A 22,177-nucleotide genomic window follows, 5' to 3' on the forward strand; every position below is an offset into this window, starting at 1 on the left:
CACATATAAAATTACCGACTCAAATAAAAAAGAAATCGTTCAACATCGAAACAACCTATTACCTTATTACCCAAAAGAATACGCACTCCGCGAATTAACCCAATTATATTCTTTCACAGGATTAAAAATCATTCAAAATGAACCACATCTGAAAAACACAGAACAAAATGATAACCCCACCGAAAATCAAAACACAAAACCAACCGCCACCAAAAACAATACACAAAACCATAAAGAATCTCCAAAACAAAGAAAAAATAGAAAAATGACAGAACAAATAATACCCCAAGAAGAAATAGACAAATCTGAACATAGAAAAACAACAAGACTCCGAAATCAACCACGTAAAAACTACAAAATGTTCATCCCCCAATCTAAAATATTAAAGAAAGTAGAATTTAAAAAGTAATTTTAAGATTTCATACTTCACAATCTTGAAACCTCCGTAACATTTTTCATTTCATTTTTTCAAAATAACATGCTCACAAGTACGCAATAATTCTAGTTCAAAATAGACCAATAGGATCCATCCAATCCGTCACTTTCTCTAACTCAAACTAAGATCAATTAGACGAATAATCTAGAACTCCAGGCACATCTCTAACTATAACTTTACAACCTCCAGGTCAAAAATAAGCAAACCACTCCAACTTGACAGCTAAAATAAACATCACCATAATACCGTACCCCTCCCTTATCTAATAACCCAAAGATCAACAATATTTCCCCAACTCAGACCACGAATACCCCCAAAACAAATTTGATAACTTAGCCTAAAGTAACAAAATGAAGATTTTAATTAGCCTAAAGTATAAAAATCTCACCATACCCCGGATCATTTGACAAACAAAAATAAAGAAAAAGACGACCTCCCAGTCACCATGAAAATTGCCCCCAACAATTTTTTACAAAACTCAACCCACTTGTCAAAAAACTAATAAATAATTCGACCACACTAGAAAATCGCCTCAAACAGCAAAAAATATTCGACCAAGAGATCATTTCTTAAATGCTTTTCTCTCAAACAGTCGCTCAAATACTTATAAATTTTAAACATTTTTTTTCAATACTTGAAGCTTTTATAATATTTCTTTTTGATCTACTTGAATCTTTTCTAATAATCTTAATCATTTTTGTAACATTTTTTTAATTTTCTACACAATACTCGAACTATTCCTCCAACTTTCCAAAACCCTTGAATATATCCACAGGTACGATTTTAACAACTTGTCTAAATGATACGAACAATTTTCAGTAGAACTGATATTTTTTTATTGTTTATAATTTTCATAACATTTCTATCATCCCTCATTTTGACAATATGTAAATGTATAAAGAAAGCAATCATCACATTTGCCCTAGCAACAATTTTTTTAATTATTTTTTTGGAAGAATATTATAATAAACATAAACCTTCCCACTAAAGTAACAATTCAAAAATCCATCAAAAATTGCTACCCAACAGTCACAGAATCAGTCTTCACCGACATCATCCCAAGATAACCAAACACCACCTTCAACTACTCAAAATCCTCCAACATCTACACGTATTTCTTTTCAAGACAATCCATACACTTTTGAAGAACGGCACGCTCGTTTATCTGAACCACTAGAACCAGTTCAACGACAAGCATCCCTAAGTGAACCAACATATAATCTTTACCCCACACTACCACAAGAACTAAGTAGAATACGAAACCTTAGTCAAAACCAAAACACAACAGAAATAGATAGACAAATTATACATCCTCGACGAAACAGAAATTTTCAAACTCCCCGAGTTCATTTTGATATACCTCAATCCCCATCACAAACCACTCCAGAAAACACCACTGGTATCACACCAGAAACTCCTACACTTTTTTCACAACGAAGCACTTCAAGTCTCCCCTCAGACTACTTAGGTTCAACACCAACATCTGAACAAGCACGAGAAAATCCTTTTAACCCCCCAAACCTAACATCACGACTTCCATATTGGACTACACATTCATTTACACAAGGTGAACCAAATTTAGTCAATGACCCCATAGATATTTCTACGGATACAACAACATCCTCATCACTACCAGAAACATTATCACTACCATCAACACCATCAATAAGCCAATTTTCACCACTACCCTTTAACTTAAATCTTCCAAATAATCTCGACGCCAGATATCGAGAACAATCATCAATAAATATTCCTTTAAGATTAGATTGGAATACATTTACAGCACCTCCACCATTATTTGGACAACATCAAGAAAGTAACCGCCTTCATAACTGGGCACTTAATAGATTACAATATCGCCAAGATATTCACAACGATATCCGTGATCACAATATTCAAATACTCCAACAAAACAGTTTACAATTAAAGTTTGAAATCACAGTTAAATTAAACAATATTACACAACATCCCTACCCATTAAATCCACCTAACATAACAGCTCAATCATTACCACCACCGTTTATAACTACTGAAGTAATATATAAGTACGACAGATACACCAAAAACACAATTGGTTACATTACATTTTATAACCCATACTCAGGATTATCATACACATGTATATTCTAAAATTATTAATTTTTCTCCAACTCCTTTTTCTAGTAACCTCAAATCAAAACATAAACCCTTCCCCTCGTACAGGACCACAAGATTTATTAGTAACACATTACGATTGCGAAGAAAATGAACAAAAAACACTACATAAATATGCAATAAATCAAGTATCACAATGTGAAACAGAACCACAAGCTATAGAAACCACAGATATAATAGCAACACTCTATTCAAAAGCCCGAGCAACAACAGTTACAGGTTATAAATTCACAGCAACATTTTCCGAAAAGAAAGTACATTGTTCACAAGTCTCGAACGGAAACAAAAACCGACTTGACCATGAATCATTCTATCAAAGTAATATAGAACGTCTTTTACATCTCAATCCCGACGATTGTAAAAATGAATTACTTAGACTAAACATCACACGAAATAAAAACTCCCAAAGAAAGTTAGTAAATTTTCAAGTTTTTTCAGACTCTGTACATCAATCACAACTTGAAAGACACCAAGGACATATAAAACTAGACGAAAAATACCCGTATAACGGCGCACACGGACGATTAACCTATGACCTACATGATAAACATTGGATACCACACATTGGTATAAATAACCCATCAAACTGCAAAGCAGACACGAAAAATAAAGGATACCAAGAAATAATGTTTTTCGATTGGAAAATACAACTCGAAAAAATACAACTCACACGAGATTTATCTGATAATACAATGATCTATCAAGGAATCCGACTACCTTGTAAAAATGATCAAGGATATTGCGACCCTACAACGAGAACACAAGCAACAATTGTTTGGTTCCCCGAAGATACATGTACAACATTTCAAGTAGCAAAAATACACGCTCGTATGATAAAATTTCACGAAAAATATTTTATACAATCCATTCCATATGAACAAGTCCATCCATCACGCAAACTAAGTTCCGATTTTAGAAACATAGATAATATAGAAAATAAATTGACACGTTTTCAAATATATCAAGAAACAGAACTTGCATGTAAATACAGGAATCCACTTCACAGAACACAATACTCTGAAATATTAGTTGAATACGAAAAAGGATTCGACATGACCACTGGAAAAGTGAAAATCGACCCATATGCCACAGGTCATCCTCTAAACGAAGGAACATCCTATATACCAGTTAATTTTGAAAAAAGCAACGGACAACCTGGTGGACATCTAAAACCTTATGACACCAGAAGCACACGCTTACAAGAACTATCACTAATGAATACTACATATTTCGGTAATATCCACTATGATATTCATTTGGATATGAAACTAGACTATACAATTAGCCGCATTTTTCAAGAAATGTCACTCTCCGAATTAGAAACACTACACCAACTATGCGAATTAGAACGAACACAAATATTACAATCACTTGCACTAGCAGTATTAAAAATACCCTACGCAGGATACTTATTATCTGGAAATAGATCAAATTTTTTAGACTATGAAGGAAACATCTTATGGTTTTATACTTGTACCAAAAAAGTATCACCACTCTACGTTTTTGAAGATAAACGATGTTATAAAAGAATCCCTATCTTTTATAAGAATAAAGTACATTTCGTGGATACACTTTCACGAAGAACCTATTTCTGGGATACCGCAGTCCCATGTGGATCAGAAAATAGCCACAACGTAGTACAACTAAACCCTGATGAAAATAAATATTACCTTCTCACTCCATATCCCACATTAATGCAATCACTCAAAAAATTTTCACCAGAAAGCATTCGCGCTATCGCTCGAAACCCAAATATAGACTTACAATCAATAGGAATATACTCAAAATCAGATATTCAACATCACATTAGAACACAACAATTCCAGGAATTATTAACACAAATGGACACAATACAAAGACAATCAATTGACCAAAACTTACGCAAACTTGCAGAAACCGCAGGTTTTGCCGATATCTACACACAAGACTATAGCGGATATTTTAAAGACATTAAAGATTATATATATCTAAACGGCGAAAAATACCGTCCCCAAGATATATCACCAATTAACATTTTTAGCTTTGTTACACTCAAAAATGAGATCCTCGATTTTCTAGGATGGCCCTACTACATCTTAGAAAAATTGACTATTTTATACGCAATGTTTAACTTTATTGGATTTCTTTTCTCACTCTTAAAAGGAATCTACAACACATGTGCTATACACACACAAGTAAACAGACAAGCAAGTGTAGCACGCATACTATTCGCAGGATTTTTTGGAATTTTTTCCACATCTATAAACAAAATTCTTTTAGACGCACAAATAAAAGAATATAACACAAAAATAACAACACGACAAAATACATACGACGAAGAACATAACAATGTCGACACACAGCCAACGGCACCACAATTACCACCCCTACCAAATAACCATCCACTATCCCTAGTCCCACGAAATTTTCGAAATTTAGCCATCACCCATAATCCAAATTTTAGACTCACCACATCGCAAAGTCCCGTCCAACATATAATAACACATCCATCACAAGATGATAATACTTATGAACAAATTATTGAACAACCCCATACCACCGCTTTTCAATCTCAAAATAATAATTTTTTTAGCCCACGATGAGCCGCCAACTTGGATCACTCCATCGATCAAATTCCCATCCAACCAACCTTCCTTCTTCAATCCCAATAATACCACTTTTTGCTTTTCCGCCACCCGATTTTCCACCTAGCAATGTAACATCAGGCATGAATTCCGACACTAACTCACAAATTTCAGTTTTATACTCCATTTCACAGCTAAATAATCCGAATATTGAAACCCCCGATGAATTTGCCGACTCAGAACCATCTCCATCCAATAATTTTCATAACCCTTCTCATTTTTCTCAACCTCCTTTTCAACCCATATTGTCAAATAACCCTGACCCAATCACTCCCACACCCTCTTATGCTTCCCAAGTTACCCCAACCTATTCCTCATACCATTCTGACCAATCATCTCCAGACACCCCCCGAATCTCCCCAGAGCTAGACAATTTTATTACCCTCCAACAACAACCCTACCACCTTAACACCCCGACCATAAACCAAATCTCCTCCACTACAAATTCATCCAATCCCCCTACACCCTCTTCAAATTATACTGAATCATTAGCACCATCATCCACATCAACTGAATCCTCACTCAACACTAATAGAGCTTACCGCACTTTTAAAAGAAAGTTTCCCAACCATCCTTTCCCAGCAAAACCAGGAACAGCCCGTGAATACATCAACCACCCCCAACATACTAACACCAAAGAATTTTTAGCTATCACTTTACCCTCATTTCCACAATACACCTTAAACACCCCTCATGACGCTAACGAAACACGCAACTTTGTAGACGAATACGTTTTAATGCCCACTCTCTCTTGGACCTCATACTATCATTTCACTAACCCTCTTTGCTTACCTTTAACCAACACTTCCATCGATACAGACCGAAACAAAGATATGCTATATCGACTAACTACACCACTCACCGCTAGACAGTTTACTTACGTAGGATATAAAAAATCACTAAAAATACACACTGCACCTAGAGCTAATGAATATACACTAGAATACTACGATCACAACATCATCAGAGCTAACCAAGATCAATTCTTAGACGACGATCGCTTCGCTAATCCACAAATCACCGAGAAATTTTTCATCAAGACACCATATGTATTTACACTAAACATTTTCGACCGAAAGTTTGATCACATTATTTCAGAAGCACTAACAAACACACAAGCATACGAAAGTTTTAAAGAACGCTTCCAAATCTTTTCACTAACCTTTCATTTCCTTGCAACACACGAAAGAGATTTACACTGCTCACACGATATTATGTTGCGCACTAAACAAACACATACATACAGTTACTATCGTTTCATCCAAAATCACTTTGACCTCCACACACCCTCTAGACAACCACACCATCGTTTCCAATTCATCAATTCAAAATACACTTCACCGTATTTCCTAAATTTCACATATTGTATTAAAGACACTAACCTCCATGGTATTCTTCGTAATTATGACCCCATAACCCAAATGTATATTTTCTGCCCCATCACCAAAACCTTCAACGCCGAAGAATCCCGACCCTTCCTTATCCCGCACGAGTTTGTACAGCCTATAGAGATCCCAATTTTAGAATTCATCCACAACACTAAATTTAACCACAAATTATATAACTTAATCCAAAACACACCTTATGAGTTTGCAGTAGGCACTGAAGAACTAACCACTATTAAGGCACTTCAATTGCTTTGGCCACTGCTTCAAACTAAAAATATCATCCGCATCTTAGCTAAACTACTAACAACTTCAGAACTAATTCACGATATCTTCCCCCACGGTTTTTTCCCCGACGACTAACAGGTAAGTATGAATTCAATGAATATTACTAACTAATTACAATATTAAAAAACTCACCATTCTTTATTCATGTTTTCTTTAGATTTTTAGCCTTCATCCTAGATCATCTGAAAAATTCACAAAAGAAAAATAAAAAATAGCAAACTTCTTCAAAACTGTTAAAAACCCTATTAAACTTGTGCACCAACAATTCAATAAATATAATACCAATGCAGTAAATTAATTTATAAAATTTTCCCCCAAAAGCAGTAAATATTCATATGATGAAAATTTGTATCTTAAAATTCCCCCATAACTAGCAGTAAATTTCCAAATTCTATGCAGTAAATTAATAAAATGCAATTGCAGTACTAACCTTTTGATATTTTCATTCATTCGCACAGAAATTCTATCCACACTCGCACAGCTCGCCCACGAAGAATTGTTTAAAATAATGAATTTCAGTTTCAAGTTTTCACACTCAACAACTCTAACATATAATAACATGTTTCAAACTTTCCTTTAACCCGGTTGGAAAGGAATCATATACTAAACAAAACTAACCAACGCAGCTTACTAAATACCACAAATCATAGAATAACAGCATGACTAAGAAAAGGAAACCAACGGTACCCAAACCGGATTAACCCAGTTTAAAACTGGATAATTTATTCTTTTGAAGACTATTACAAAGTCTTAGAAAGAAATAATAAAACACAAAAAAGTCAAAAGACAAACCCATACCACAAACAATTTGCTTTTTAGAAAAAGTACATAACCAACAAAACATAAGTAAAACCACAACAAACCCAACATAAAACGTTGTCACATAAACAGGACCCCTCACAAACACCGCATGAAATTATACTCCCACACCTGGCCTAACCCACCAGGAAAGGACGTCCTGAGCATGCTCTATAGCCGGCCTAACCCACCGCGCTACATCCACGCTTTGTGACCACACCTTTATTTTTAATAAGAGCTACTCAAGGGTGAGTAACTCTTCAAAATAACCGAACTAAAACAAAAAGCTTTTGTGAAAACAACTAACTAAAATCATAATTAAAAAATACTAAACTAATAAAAGTTTTATAAAATGTAAAATCACATGATGCAATATATAGATCAGAATACAACACCAAGGACGAACATCAAAAGACAAGACGACCTCACTACACTCGAGAGAGAATGACCAACTACAATCGATATGCCGCTCACAATCACAACTCAAAGGATTTAGAGTACGACTTGACTTCGCAGAAAAGGACTTCATTGAACTAGACCAATGACCACCTCGATGTTCAAGTATACGTACAGATCCGAGTAACCAGGCATCCCCTCCACGCACAATCTCCACGCCATTCCCAAGCTAGATCAAACACAAAAGAAGTTCTCTCCGAAGAACAGAAAAACCTGACATAGCCAACCATTCTGAAATCAGAATTGATGCTGTTGCAAAGACTGTCGTTGTCACAAGAAGAAGCGGAAGAAAATTATGATGTTCGCCAAATACCAACGTCCATCATCCATCCTTGAACTACAGAAGAACTGTTCTAAAAAACTCTGTAAAACCCGGATGGGTGGAACCTGATCTAAACTACATTTTATGATTGGATAAATTAAATGTTTTACCAATGTAAAGTATTTAATATTAACCAATCATGATCCATCTAACTAACAACCCACTTATTTGTAAGTGCTGAAGTTACTTGTAATTTCAGCACCAGAGAGATTTGAATTTAACTTAGAAATTAGTTGGACTCTCCCGAGCACTTCAGCAGCCGCAATAAACCAGTATACCCTAGATCTATTGAGCCTAGCAGAGACTAGTTAAACAACCTGAGACTAGATAGTATAAGAGTAAGATTAGGATCGGTATTAGACTAAGAAGTTGCACGAATCTATCCGGCCGAAAATAAGATAGCGTGACGAGCAGACGGTGTACCCTATCCGAAATTACTCTATGAGTTACACCTCGGTCATAACTCACATTTTTCGTTAAATTTCAGCAATAAGTTAGGTTTTGTACTTTTAAAACAATCAAAACATAAAAACAGCGACAAGCGGTTCCAATAAAGTTCACGTGGATTTCCAAGAAAATACATTTAGAAGAATTTCGGAAAAAAATGAAACAATTGAAGTTTTTTTGTGAAACTTTCGGGAAGAGTTCTAACAGAAAAACAAAGAGATTTCAAAAGAAAATCATATAAAAAGATCGAATCACTTCTTTTTAAAAATGAAAAATCAAAAGCAGGCTGCAGTGTGTTGCTACATATAAATGGAACTAATCACTGCAAGGCTTTTTCAGAAGTTGTATAAAACATGGCAGAGCTATCGAAAAAAAAACTAAAAAGGAACAAATCGCTGTGAAGCTTTTTAAAAGTGCAATTCTAGCTCGTAATGCGGTTAATTAAAAAGGTGGTTAAACAACTTAGAAAGACCAACTTTCAACAAACTATTGTTTCTGGTCTTTTTTTTCTATATCTGGTGAGTAGTTTTTTTTTCGACAGTAGTTGATATTGTTCACTGGTTAATGATGCAAGTGCTTAATTGGGTGTCATTCATTCATTAAGCAAGGGGACTAGGGACTTATAACAATGAATAGAGGCAGCAGCGGTTGAGTGATTTTGTTCAAGAAAGTTAAATAAACAGGCTACGAGGTAAAATTAGTTTTGTTGTGCTTTTTTGGCCAGAAACTTTGTTTCAGGTAGCTTTTTCAAATCAGATTTTGTTGGCAGCATATCCACGGTAAGATGCCCACTGTTTGAGATTTTTATCAGAAGTGTTTTTATACAGAATTAACAATAAATTAGAGATCAACTTTGTGTAATGTGCAATATGTGCTAAGATGCTTAATTTTTTGAAAATTCAAGTTGGTTGAACTACCTTTTAGTTCATTGTAGGTACTTAGTTAATTTTTTTATTTTAACTTGATAAAAAAAAAGATTTTTTTTTCGGATTTGTCGGAAAATTTTCTGGATTTTTCAAACTCAGTTTTTTTTATTTGGTATGCTTTGTAGCAGCATAATTTCCAAAGAAAGGTATTTAATTTTAGTGTTAACCGTTTAAACTGTAATTGAAAATTTTTTCACACAAGCATAGCTTGTGTTATTGTATGAACTTTCTTTTTTTCCCAACATGATATTGCTGTGATGCAATTAATGCGACAAAATGTGTTCATTTGGTAAGTGTTCATTTTGATCCAGCTATTAAGTACAGTCAATGCTAAGGATATTAACACAGACTATTATATTACAAATAGCACTTTAGCTTCAAGGTATCATGGATCCGTAGCGTAGAGCGAGGAAAGGAGACCAGCAGCAAAATAAGAGGGTTCGAACCTGAGCAGGGTCGCATGTTTTCAATGAACCATTCTTATACTAATTGAAATGCGTCCGCTCTATAAATTGAGGCATGTTAGTTGGTATTTTTTTTTCAAATTGAATGGTACTGCTAATGCGTCATAATTGGCTTGCGTCACTTAGCAATTATGTAGACTCGTTATTGGTGTGCGTCACTTAAGAAATTTTGTTTACTCAAAGTTTTACTCATTCAGTTTTTCCGAGAAGCGTTGTCTCATTTTTGCTTGTGTATGCGAAGTGCAACTTCGCCTTTGTGTGTAATATGTAAATTTCTGATTTTGAATTGTTTGTCCATCAAAATTTTTCAGCTTATGCTATGTCTGCTTAGTCATCTGATTTTGCGCCGCGTCAAAGGTTAATTTTTTCTCATGCTTTTTTGTTTTCCCGGGAAATGGCTCGTAAAACTTTGAGTTTCAAAATTTCTTAGCTTAAAATTTTATCACAACAATTTGTTTTCGGCTTAACGCGATTCCACCTAAGTTTTGTCGCCTTAGTTGCTGCTCGATAAATCCTGCCCAATGCTTTTTAGGTTTGTTTATAAATATGGACCAAGAGAGGTGTGGAAATTAGATTTTTAAAATTTAATTTCTAAGAGTTGATGAACGCAGTTCAGACTGATATAGGTCTCGATGGTTTTTTTCCGAATTTTTTTATCTTTGATTTTTTTAAAAGTTCAGTTCTTTTTTTTTGTTATAGGAAGGCGAACTCCAGTAACGAACAGCAAAAGTGTAAAAGTCACCAAAAACGTGATTGACCTCTAGTTTCGGAAATGAATTTTAATTATTGAATTTCCCAGAGAAATGAAGTTTTTACCTTTTGGTTCAGTTGTCTCAAATTGGTTTAATTTTATCAAACAACTGTCAAATATAATTTGTTGCAGTTATTCAGAGAGCTATAAGACTATCTGTTTTTGTTTTGAAATAATAAAGATGAATTTTTTTCAAACAAATAAGTCTGTTTTTGTTATTCTGTTGCTTACGTCCTTGACTCACTTCCAACAGTCTTGTTGGCTGTGTTTTACCTAAGTTTTTCTGAAAAATATCTGGCTTCTGTCTCTTTTCTATTAGTTGTATTGTATTGCAATTTTTGTGTGGCATCATAAGGAGGTATGTGATTCTCCTAGAATTCATTCAGATCTTTGTTTTTTTCTGTTATAGCAAAAAATACTGCTTTATTACGGCTGCGATTAGCAAGCGTTTTCAAATCGGAATCAAGACTTTTTTTGGGTTAACAATTAATTTAATCTTTTTGCTTCATAATTAGTTGAATCTTTTATGGTGCTGCTGGCTTGATGGATTTCATGAAAGGTCAAATTTAACTACTGTGTACCATTTACAAGTGGCACATGCTTAATCTAGAACTTAAATCATTTTTTGTATAATTATAGAACTTCGATCTTAAAGTTCTTCTGATGATTTTTCGGCTTCATGATTGTCGGCTTAAGCTCTGTGGGTTTAGTTGCTTACTTGGAATGCGCGACCTTTATAGCTGTTGTGGATCCTATGTGGGTGTTAACTGCAATATTTTCCAATATGATTTTTTTAGAAAACTTTTGGCTGAGTTCCAGCTCACTGACTGTCGGCTTTAGTTCTGTCTGCTTATTTAACGATTTTTTTTTCATAAATTGTCTGGTAGTTTTTCGTAATATCAATGAGACTCTGGCAAAATTTTCTGAATGTCCAAAGTCCCACTGGAACCTTTGAAAAACTTAAGTAAATTTGGACAAAAAAAAACAACCATGTTTTTCATTTTTTTTACGTTTCTCCACTTTCTTCTATTGTAACATGGTTCGAAGTACTGTTTGCCCAACAAATGTAATTGCTTTTTTTTTCATTAAAAAACTTGAACTCCGTGGATATTTTGTTTTATTTTCAAATATAAAGTTCGAAGGCTTTGCATTTTGAAGGTTAATCACTGGCCAATTTTTGTTGATGTTATTATCTTGCCTAAAATATAACGCAATAGTTTGAGATATTTTGTGCCCTCATGTAAATTTTCATTTGAAATTGATTCGCAAGGTTTTGATTCTTTTTATAGTTAACCATCCCGTAGGTTAATTATTTATGTTAACAATGGCGCATATAACGAGCACACATTTAAGCTATGACTTTTTTTCCAAGAGCTCACGATTATATGGTTGCTGGGCGTCATCACTAGTCGAGTGCCACAATGCTTTTGCTTTAGTTATTTCAGTTCGAGCTTTTTTTAAAAATTAATATCAGTGAAAAATCCTTTCACTGTTTTTACCTAGTGTTATTGGTTACTTGGCTCTCTTATTAGATTATTATTCGATTTATAAGAGTTTATAAGGCTTACTTCTGACATTAAATTCTAGATTTACTTCGAAATCACAATCAAGTTATTTGAATGTTAATTTAAGCATTTTTTTTCTTGCTCGTGAAAGTTGCATCATTTGCAAGAAGCAATTAGGTGTCTGAAAAATATGCGCTGGGTCACTACTGGCTAGTTTAAAGCAATATTTTTCAATATTTGAAAGTTCTGGTTATTCGGTCTAGTTTTGACATTAGCTGGGGTCGTTGCTCTGTTTCTTGATGTCAGGTTTACAAAAAGCCATAACGGAGCAGGCTTTATTTTTGACAATTGTTATTGGAAGATTAAATATCGGAGGTTACAATAATTGCCATTAGCACAACTTATTGGGGCGACTTTCAACCTTGCAATCGATTTCGTATTTTTGTTCCGACCATTGAAAATGGGAAGGAACTTTGTATTCGGATGTGTTTAAGTTTTTTGTTTTATACGCAAAACCAGCTACCACGAATAATCAACGGGCTGGGTGAGTGATATTTCATATTAAAGCTCTTTCTGTCGTGATTTGATTGACATTAGAAATTCTTGAAAAAATTTTTCCCAGTGTTGAGAAAAACCGGTTTGAAATATTTGGTTTTTTGTCTTAATTAATTGAAGTAAAGTTTAGACGAAGTACTGCATAATTTTTTTGGTCACCGAAGGCGAGAGGAAGCGACTGTTGGAGTATTTTTCAAGTTTTGAAAGTGCTGGTTATTCGGTCTAATTTTGACATTGGCTGGGGTCGTTGCTATGTTTCTTGATGTCAAGTTTACAAAAAGCGATAATGGCACAGGCTTTAATTTCGACAATTGTTATTGAAAGATTAAATATCGGAGGTTACAATAATTGCCATTAGCACAACTTATTGGGGCGACTTTCAACCTTGCAATCGATTTCGTATTTTTGTTCCGACCATTGAAAATGGGAAGGAACTTTGTATTCGGGTGTGTTTAAGTTTTTTGTTTTACTCGCAAAACCAGCTACACGAGTAATCAACGGGCTGGGTGAGTGATATTAAAGCTCTCTCTGTCGTGATTCGAATGACATTAGAAAATCTTGAAAAAATTTTTCCCAGTGTTGAGAAAAACCGGTTTGAAATATTTGGTTTTTTGTCTTAATTAATTGAAGTAAAGTTTAGACGAAGTACTGCATAATTTTTTTGGTCACCGAAGGCGAGAGGAAGCGACTGTTGGAGTATTTTTCAATATTTGAAAGTGCTGGTTATTCGGTCTAATTTTGACATTGGCTGGGGTCGTTGCTATGTTTCTTGATGTCAAGTTTACAAAAAGCGATAATGGCGCAGGCTTTAATTTCGACAATTGTTATTGAAAGATTAAATATCGGAGGTTACAATAATTGCCATTAGCACAACTTATTGGGGCGACTTTCAACCTTGCAATCGATTTCGTGTTTTTGTTCCGACCATTGAAAATGGGAAGGAACTTTGTATTCGAGTGTGTTTAAGTTTTTTGTTTTACACGCAAAACCAGCTACCACGAGTAATCAACGGGCTGGGTGAGTGATAATAAAGTTCTCTCTGTCGTGATTCGAATGACATTAGAAAATCTTGAAAATTCTTTCCCAGTGTTGAGAAAAACCGGTTGGAAATATTTGATTTTTTGTCTTAATTCGAGCAAATAAAGCAAGCGAGCAGGCTTACTACAGCTTAATCAGGAGAATTTTAAAATTTAGGCCCTAAAAGTTTAACTTTAAGCAAGTAAATTTTGTTTTTGGAGTTTTGTAGCTCCATTCTGGGTTATTTTTGGAGTTTTGTAGCTCCAAACTCCAAAAACTTCTAAAATGAATTGGAAGAAAAATTTGAAATCTTTTGATTTTTTTGTTTTTGTTTGTGTCTTATTTGCCTGTTTTAATATGAATGTCAGATATGCCTAAAATATGAACTTAGATCAGACTTTTTTATCACCCCACGCAGAAAAACTTATTTGAAAAAAAAACTTCATCTTGTAGTTATTTTGAAGACTATGGTCGGAACATTCAGTGCTACTTGCACAGTAACCGGCTATCCTTGTTATATATTTTAAACTGTAAAATAACTGAGTATCCGGGTCTAAATTTGACGGGAGTCTTGTGTTTTCCACTAATAATGGCTGTATTTTGGCTGTTTGCTTATGGTTTCTTTGTAAATTACCTCAAATTAATTTGCTAAATAAGAGACAAATTATTCTCTTCAAAAAACGTGAATGATTTTTAGTTTTAAAATGAATTTAAACCTGAAGTACCCCAGCGGAATTCAAAAATGTATATTTCAATTCATTTTCATCCAAAGATTCTTGAATTTTAAATTACTTGAATAGAAATAGTTTTTTTCTGTAGAACTGTTTTTTCTTTCTTGTTATACCTTTTTTTGTGAGACATTGAAACTACTAATTGCGAGCCATCCTGGGGCAGGTGCGGGGTGTTGTCTTCGGTTTCGCTGTGGTCATCTCACGTTGCGGAGGCGATTGAAACTTTGAGCTCTCCATCCGGAACCGCACTGAGGATTCAAATACACGACCTTGCGCCTTACCCATTCGGTCGCGGCCTCTCTATTGATTCGACATAGATCCACCCCAGAAAAAAAACTGAATCAGAAAGAATGATGTTGAGAATGGGATAAGAGATTATGAAGAAATATTGTACAACATACTTAACTGGTTGTGATCATCGAAAGTCAGGTTGATTCTATCTTTTCATTTTTATGCCACGTCAATGGATTATGAAAGTAAAACAAAATTTAGACACTGTAAACAGATCGTTTGTGAATTATTTGAGTCTACTGCTGGTCTTAGCCGTCATCCGACATCATAAAACGACATTCAATCACCTCAGCTTGTTTTTTTCTTTTTGAATCTGGTTTAATTTTTAACGGATTGATTTTCTGGACTCGATTTAAGCAGTCTGGACTCGTACTAGATAATAAGCAAAGTTTAGCCGAAGTACTGCATATTTTTTTGGTCACCGAAGGCGGTAGGAAGCGACTATTGGGGAGTTCTTCTTCTGAAAAAAAAAACAAATATCACAAAGAAATAATGAACAAACAGTGTTCTAAATTGAAAGTTGGTAAATGGATGCCTAATGTTTTAATCAGTCATTATACGGGCATTGTGATCATTCGTATAGCTCAACTAATAATTTTTCAGGTGCATGAAATGGCTGGTCCAGCTCAGTGTAAAATGGAACCAATGGACGTTCAGCCAGTCGAAGCGTTCAAACCCCGAAAGCCCACCGATGCTCTAACTTATCTGGCAAAGCGGCAAAATTTCAATATTCCCAAAGAAAGTTACCAAAAAGAAGGCAGCGATTACTTAGCAACTGTGAAAGTAAACAATATTGTGTACAGTGGGCGAGGCTGGGATACAGAATCTTCTTTTGAAAAAGTTGCGGTGCTTATTTTGTACGGAGAGTTTAATCAAGACGCGACTGATTTGTATAACTATTTTCTGTCCAAAAAGAAAGGCGATTCAAGATTTAATTTGAAAGATTTGGAAGTTCGTGAAGAAATTAAAGTTCTACGTGCAAAATCGTTGGTGAAAACGGCGATGGTTAGTCCGTTCAGACCGGATGACGAATCGAAAAGCCCGACATCTAATCGAGAAAATGTCGTAAATAGTTCAAGTTCAAGTGCGACTTCAATGGCTCAAAAACGAGAACATTCTGTAGCTCCTGATCGAAATAATTCTGCCAAAAAGCAATGCCTGGAAACGAAACAACCTTCGCAATGTGAAAGTTCAACGAGCTCTCGCGAAGAGCACATACAGCAAGAAAACGAGAAATTGCGACAGGAAATAGCTCATTATGAGGCCGAATTGCTAATTGCGAAGAAAGAGAAAGAATTACAAGAAAAGCATTTGGACACATTAGTTAAAGTTGAAAGGTTTATAATTAATCAAAGGATTTGTGTACCTGTTGTTGAAAAATTTGAAAATTTGGACGAGAGAGAAAAAGAATTGAAAGAATTTTTAGAAAAGCAAGGAGTTCAATTTTATCCACGCGACGTAAGTTTTGATTCGGTTCCAAACGGGTTTGCGAAGTTTTACTCGACTGTTGAAGTTCGTCTACAAAACGAGGAATCGCCGTTGTTGACTTTTGCGGGAAAAGGAGAAAGCGCGAAGGAAGCACTAGTTCATGCTTTGGTAGTAGTTGCAGATTATGTCAAGAGGTCGAATGCGTTTTCGCAAAAACTTTTGGGACCATCTGAAGATGTTTTTGGTCGTTTAGTGAAAGTTTTGAAATATAAAAGTATGGATAAAGTACCTTTTAAAGTGAAAACTAACTCGGTGTTCAACTTGCACGAAGCATCATTGTTTCACGCTGGGCAAAATTTCAAGTCAGTGTATTCGAATAACCCAAAAGAGGCGAAAGTTGATGTTTCTAAGAAAGTTTTACGCTCGATGAATTATATTCTGTACGGAGATGCGATTAACATTCGACTCGAAATCTGATTATTATTTTCAAAATGATTGGTTCAAACTTAAACAGGAAATTAAAGGCTAAATTATTGATACAAGCTGCGAGAAGCAATAAAACTCAAATGATAAAATATTTTGTTGAATTCCACTATTCGAGAACGTGCAATTTATTATAAACGAAGAAGTGTGGAAAATTTGTGTTATGTGATATTTTTGCAATTATCATTTGAAAAAGAAATTATTCTGTTCTCAACTTTTTTTAGGAATGGAAAAGAATTATTACGTCATTTTGACTGTTGAGTTTTTTTTGTAAAATAGTGGTGGATATTTTTTTTATTAAAGAGGTATTGTGGTTTACTTGATTAAATTGCTTCTTTTTTCCTGTCTTTTTATCATGATAAACTTAAATGGAGATAGCATACGTAACTTAGAGAGAAAATTTCAGTAACAACAGTAACTTGTTGGAAACGAGTTATTGATTATGTTGAGTGAACTAACAACTGATTAACAGAAGTACAAATGGGGGAAACAATTTTATGAATCCAAAAAATTTGAGAGTTCAAAAACACTCATCATATAAATTCTCGAAGTGTTCGGTTTCTTGTAGAGCGGTCAAACTCTGTGCGAGCGCTCCTTCAAAGGTTTCTTCATCAAAGTTACCTTAATTTGCAAACCGAAAATTCTGCACCTGCGTCAAAAGATCGAGGAATGTCGTTGTAACTCAGTCTCGTTGTATGCTCTAGCACCTGAAGTGAGCTTTAATTTTTTTTCAGACCGGTGTTTTGACCGAAATCTAGAATGACGACACAAGAAACAGCAGCTGCCAATCAAGGAGGTCCCCCACCTGCCAATTCAGAAGTGAAAGAGATGACTGACAAATTGGACCCCCCACCTCTGGACGAGAGTAAAAAGGGGCCAGTGGACAACCTACCAGCCAGACAGTATCTGGAACAAACAGTAGTGCCAATTGTGCTACAGGTAATTTGGACCCTATAGTTCTGAGTTATTCCGAATATCCTATAATCTATTTTTGTTATACCATTTTTTGACTAATAATCGTTTTCCATTTATAAATTAATGATAACTGTTTACTTAAGCAATTTCATAATTTTTTGACAGTTAATAAGAGTCAATGAAAGTAGTCTCTTACATAGGCCGTGAAGATTTTAGTATGTAAAGTGATCATTTGGTGGCTCTTTTCACGATCTGTAGCAGTGGATTTTTTCGCTAGCTAAATCCGCTGCTGTATTGATGTTAATTACGAAATTTGTTCGAGTTAAGTGATGATTGAAAAGATTGAAAGCTCAATAACTTTGCCGAATTTTTTTTGAGTAATGAAGTTTTCTGACCGTGTTTCCTTTGTTGCATTTTCTGAACGTTTTTAACCTATTTATTTTTTTGCTGTTTAAGGGGATGAATACAGTAGCGAAAGAGAGACCTCCCAATCCAATCGAGTACATGGCGGCTTTTTTGATGAAGAACAAACACCTTTATGAGAAGTGAAATTTGGTTGGCTGGTTAGATTAACACAGAACGGAAGTACTTGCAATTTGACCTCTGTTGAACTTAACTTTATCTTTTTATCTCTCTTTGTTAAACAACGGGAGAATTGCTCTTGTCAACGATGGATCGAATACCCCAAAATAATACTAGCCAATCAGAATTCAGTATTCGAAAATCTGAAAATGAATTGGAATTAAATCAGTTTTGGTCAGCTTAAAGCACGTTGAATGGTTGAAATGTTTCGATCCTTCTGTAACGAGAATAATCCCCTAACAAGGACTGTTAATTGTTGATGTTCTATCTATTTCTAAAAATAAGTTTGGCTAACGTTGAGCACCATAGTAATAGTATCGTAATCGGGTGAAAATCAAAAATACTATACTCATTTTAAAATTTAGGTGTTTTTCAGAGATTACTTTGAAGCACTTGATGAAAACTGGGAGTGTGATGCTTAAACGTTAGAAACACGTTTAAAACCTATTTTTTGACGAGAAAAAGTTCATCAATTATGGATGTTCTATTTCAAAATACACGTTGAACTCTTCGAAAGTGAGCATATAATTTTCAAAAAAGTTTCCACGAATAAATATGATTTTTTTTTGTGAAAAAAAAGAAAACTTGAATACGTGAATGAATGATTCTCATGAAAATTGTTAAGTTTACAGTAAATAAAATATCCTAGCCGAGCTTTTTTAAAATTCTCAGTGCTATGATTTTCTTATTCTAATGTAGTGTGTTGTTGTCATTTACATTGTAAATTTGTAAAAACTAGCTCTCAATTCCCATTTTGCAAATAAAATACTAAAAAGACTTCTGTGAGTTTTATTTTAATAATGACGTAATGATAAGCGGGATTTTGTTAACTATTCCCCCACCCCCTATTTCGATTTTCAGAAATTCAACTTTGGCTGCCAAATTTTCAATAAGCTTAAAACAATTTCAGAAAATATACTGAATTAAAAATTTTTGTGAAGGTTTTATATAAATAGTGAGTAATACAAATACGAACGCGCAAAAATGAAAACCCAATTAATGTTACACATTTTTGAAATGCATATTTTATACAGAAATTGTTGTCAAAAATAGTACATGCATAGGGGGGGGGGGATAGTTAACAAGGTCCAAAAAGGGGGGGATAGTTAACAAGATCCAATAAGCGTATCAAAACTAGCAATTAAATTATGTTGTTATAGAAAAATTATCTTTTTTTCTTTATAGTTTTCCCTCGAAATATTGTTTTAATTTCTTAAAAAATGCCCCTTAGAAATACATATGCGCCTTTAAAAATGGAATCCAAAAGACTAGAAAAGGTGACTGATAAACAACATATAGAACAAACATTTTTGTCGCAAAACTCCTTAAATGCGAACGCTCAAATGCACCAACGCTCAAATGCATACCTTGGTACAGCGAATCTTGCAGCGGTAATCAAAAAAATGAATGTATTGCTAAATAACCTCACCTATAAGGGAAGTTATGAATGAATATCCGATTGGTAACAAAAGAACTCATTGACAAGATGAGCGAAAATTTGATACACGGCACAAAAATACTATGTACGTTATTAGGTTTTTTTTTTCGTTTTGTTTCTGGTGAGCTAATTGATTTTGGTTGATTTTTCCTAAAATTCAGAATTAGGCATTTAAAATTGACTTTTTTTGTTGTTTCTGAATTCGTTTGATTTCACAATCAGATTCTTCTTACGCTGGTCAAACGCTCATTTTTCTAATATTGTCAAATTCAACTTGCTGGTCAACTGCAGCGTAAATTCGGATTCTTGGTGCAAATGATGAGCCAAAAAAGCTGAAAACTGGCGTACTACTTGTTAAGCGTTATGACGCGATTATTATTTAAATTTAAACTTCCTGCTTGTCAGCGGAAAAGAAAAACAAAATGTCCTATAATCAGGTTCTGTTTTTTCGTTTTTTTTGAAGTTGTGGAAAATTTCTGCCAAAAGTTTTCTTTGGCATCAGATGTTTGTTTCCTCTAAGAAGACCGTCTTACCGTATCTTCTGAACAGAGTAGTGTAACTTGGGAGCAGTGTAAATTAGGATTCTTGAGGCAAATGGTGAGACAAAAAAACGCTGAAAGCTGGCGTACTACTTGTTGAGCGTTAAGACGCGATTATTATTTAAATTTAAACTTCCTGCTTTTCAGCGGAAAATAAAAACGAAATAACCTATAATAAGGTTCTGTTTTTTCGTTTTTTTTTTGAAGTTGTGGAAAATTTCTGCCAAAAGTTTTCTTTGGCATCAGATGTTTGTTTCCTCTAAGAAGACCGTCTTACCGTATCTTCTGAAAAGAATAGTGCAAATTGGGAGCAGTGTAAATTAGGATTCTTGAGGCAAATGGTGAGACAAAAAAACGCTGAAAACTGGCGTACTACTTGTTGAGCGTTAAGACGCGATTATTAATTAAATTTGAATTTCCCGCTTTTCAGTGAAAACGAGAAACGAAATGTCCTATAATAAGGTTCCGTTTTTTCTTTATTTTTCGAAGTTGTGGAAATTTTTTGCCAAAAGTTTTTTTTTGGCATCAGATGTTTGTTTCCTCTAAGAAGACAGTCTTACCGTATCTTCTGAACAGTGTAGTGTAAAATGGGAACAGTGTAAATTGGGATTCTTGAGGCAAATGATGAGCCAAAAAAAGCTGAAAACTGGCGTACTACTTGTTGAGCATTAAGACGCGTTTATTATTCAAATTTAAACTTCCTGCTTTTCAGCGGAAAAGAAAAACAAATTGTCCTATAATCAGGTTCTGTTTTCTCGTTTTTTTTTTTTGAAACTGTGGAAAATTTCTGCCAAAAGTTTTCTTTGGCATCAGATGTTTGTTTCCTCTAAGAAGACCGTCTTACCGTATCTTCTGAAAAGAGTAGTGTAAATTGGGAGCAGTGTAAATTAGGATTCTTGAGGCAAATGGTGAGACAAAAAAAACGCTGAAAACTGGCGTACTACTTGTTGAGCGTTAAGACGCGATTATTAATCAAATTTGAATTTCCCGCTTTTTAGTGAAAACGAGAAACGAAATGTCCTATAATAAGGTTCCGTTTTTTGTTTACTTTTTGAAGTTGTGGAAATTTTCTGCCAAAAGTATTCTTTGGCACCAGATGTTTTTTCCTCTAAGAAGACAGTCTTACCGTATCTTCTGAACAGTGTAGTGTAAAATGGGAACAGTGTAAATTGGGATTCTTGAGGCAAATGATGAGCCAAAAAAAGCTGAAAACTGGCGTACTACTTGTTGAGCGTTAAGACGCGATTATTATTTAAATTTAAACTTCCTGCTTTTCAGCGGAAAAGAAAAACGAAATGTCCTATAATCAGGTTCTGTTTTTTCGTTTTTTTTTGAAGTTGTTGAAAATTTCTGCCAAAAGTTTTCTTTGGCATCAGATGTTTGTTTCCTCTAAGCAGACCGTCTTACCGTATCTTCTGAAAAGAGTAGTGTAAATTGGGAGCAGTGTAAATTAGGATTCTTGAGGCAAATGGTGAGACAAAAAAACGCTGAAAACTGGCGTACTACTTGTTGAGCGTTAAGACGCGATTATTAATTAAATTTGAATTTCCCGCTTTTCAGTGAAAACGAGAAACGAAATGTCTTATAATAAGGTTCCGTTTTTTCTTTATTTTTCGAAGTTGTGGAAATTTTTTGCCAAAAG

At 34.5% G+C, this 22,177-nt stretch overlaps 1 protein-coding gene across 1 annotated transcript in view; it reads left to right on the forward strand.

Annotated features, from left to right (window-relative positions):
• Window positions 1-18,723, forward strand: part of LOC134853232 (protein dpy-30 homolog) — a 104,082-nt gene extending 85,359 nt beyond the window's left edge. Inside the window, exons 2-3 of the mRNA XM_063869200.1 lie at window positions 17,794-18,000; window positions 18,433-18,723. Of these exons, the coding sequence (XP_063725270.1) occupies window positions 17,821-18,000; window positions 18,433-18,525 (273 nt within the window). The 5' untranslated portion in view covers window positions 17,794-17,820 and the 3' untranslated portion in view covers window positions 18,526-18,723. The remainder of the gene's footprint in view (window positions 1-17,793; window positions 18,001-18,432) is intronic.
• The last annotated feature ends 3,454 nt before the right edge of the window (window positions 18,724-22,177 follow it).

This window comes from Symsagittifera roscoffensis, chromosome 8 (assembly GCF_963678635.1).
Source record: "Symsagittifera roscoffensis chromosome 8, txSymRosc1.1, whole genome shotgun sequence".
NCBI lineage: Eukaryota > Metazoa > Xenacoelomorpha > Acoela > Convolutidae > Symsagittifera > Symsagittifera roscoffensis.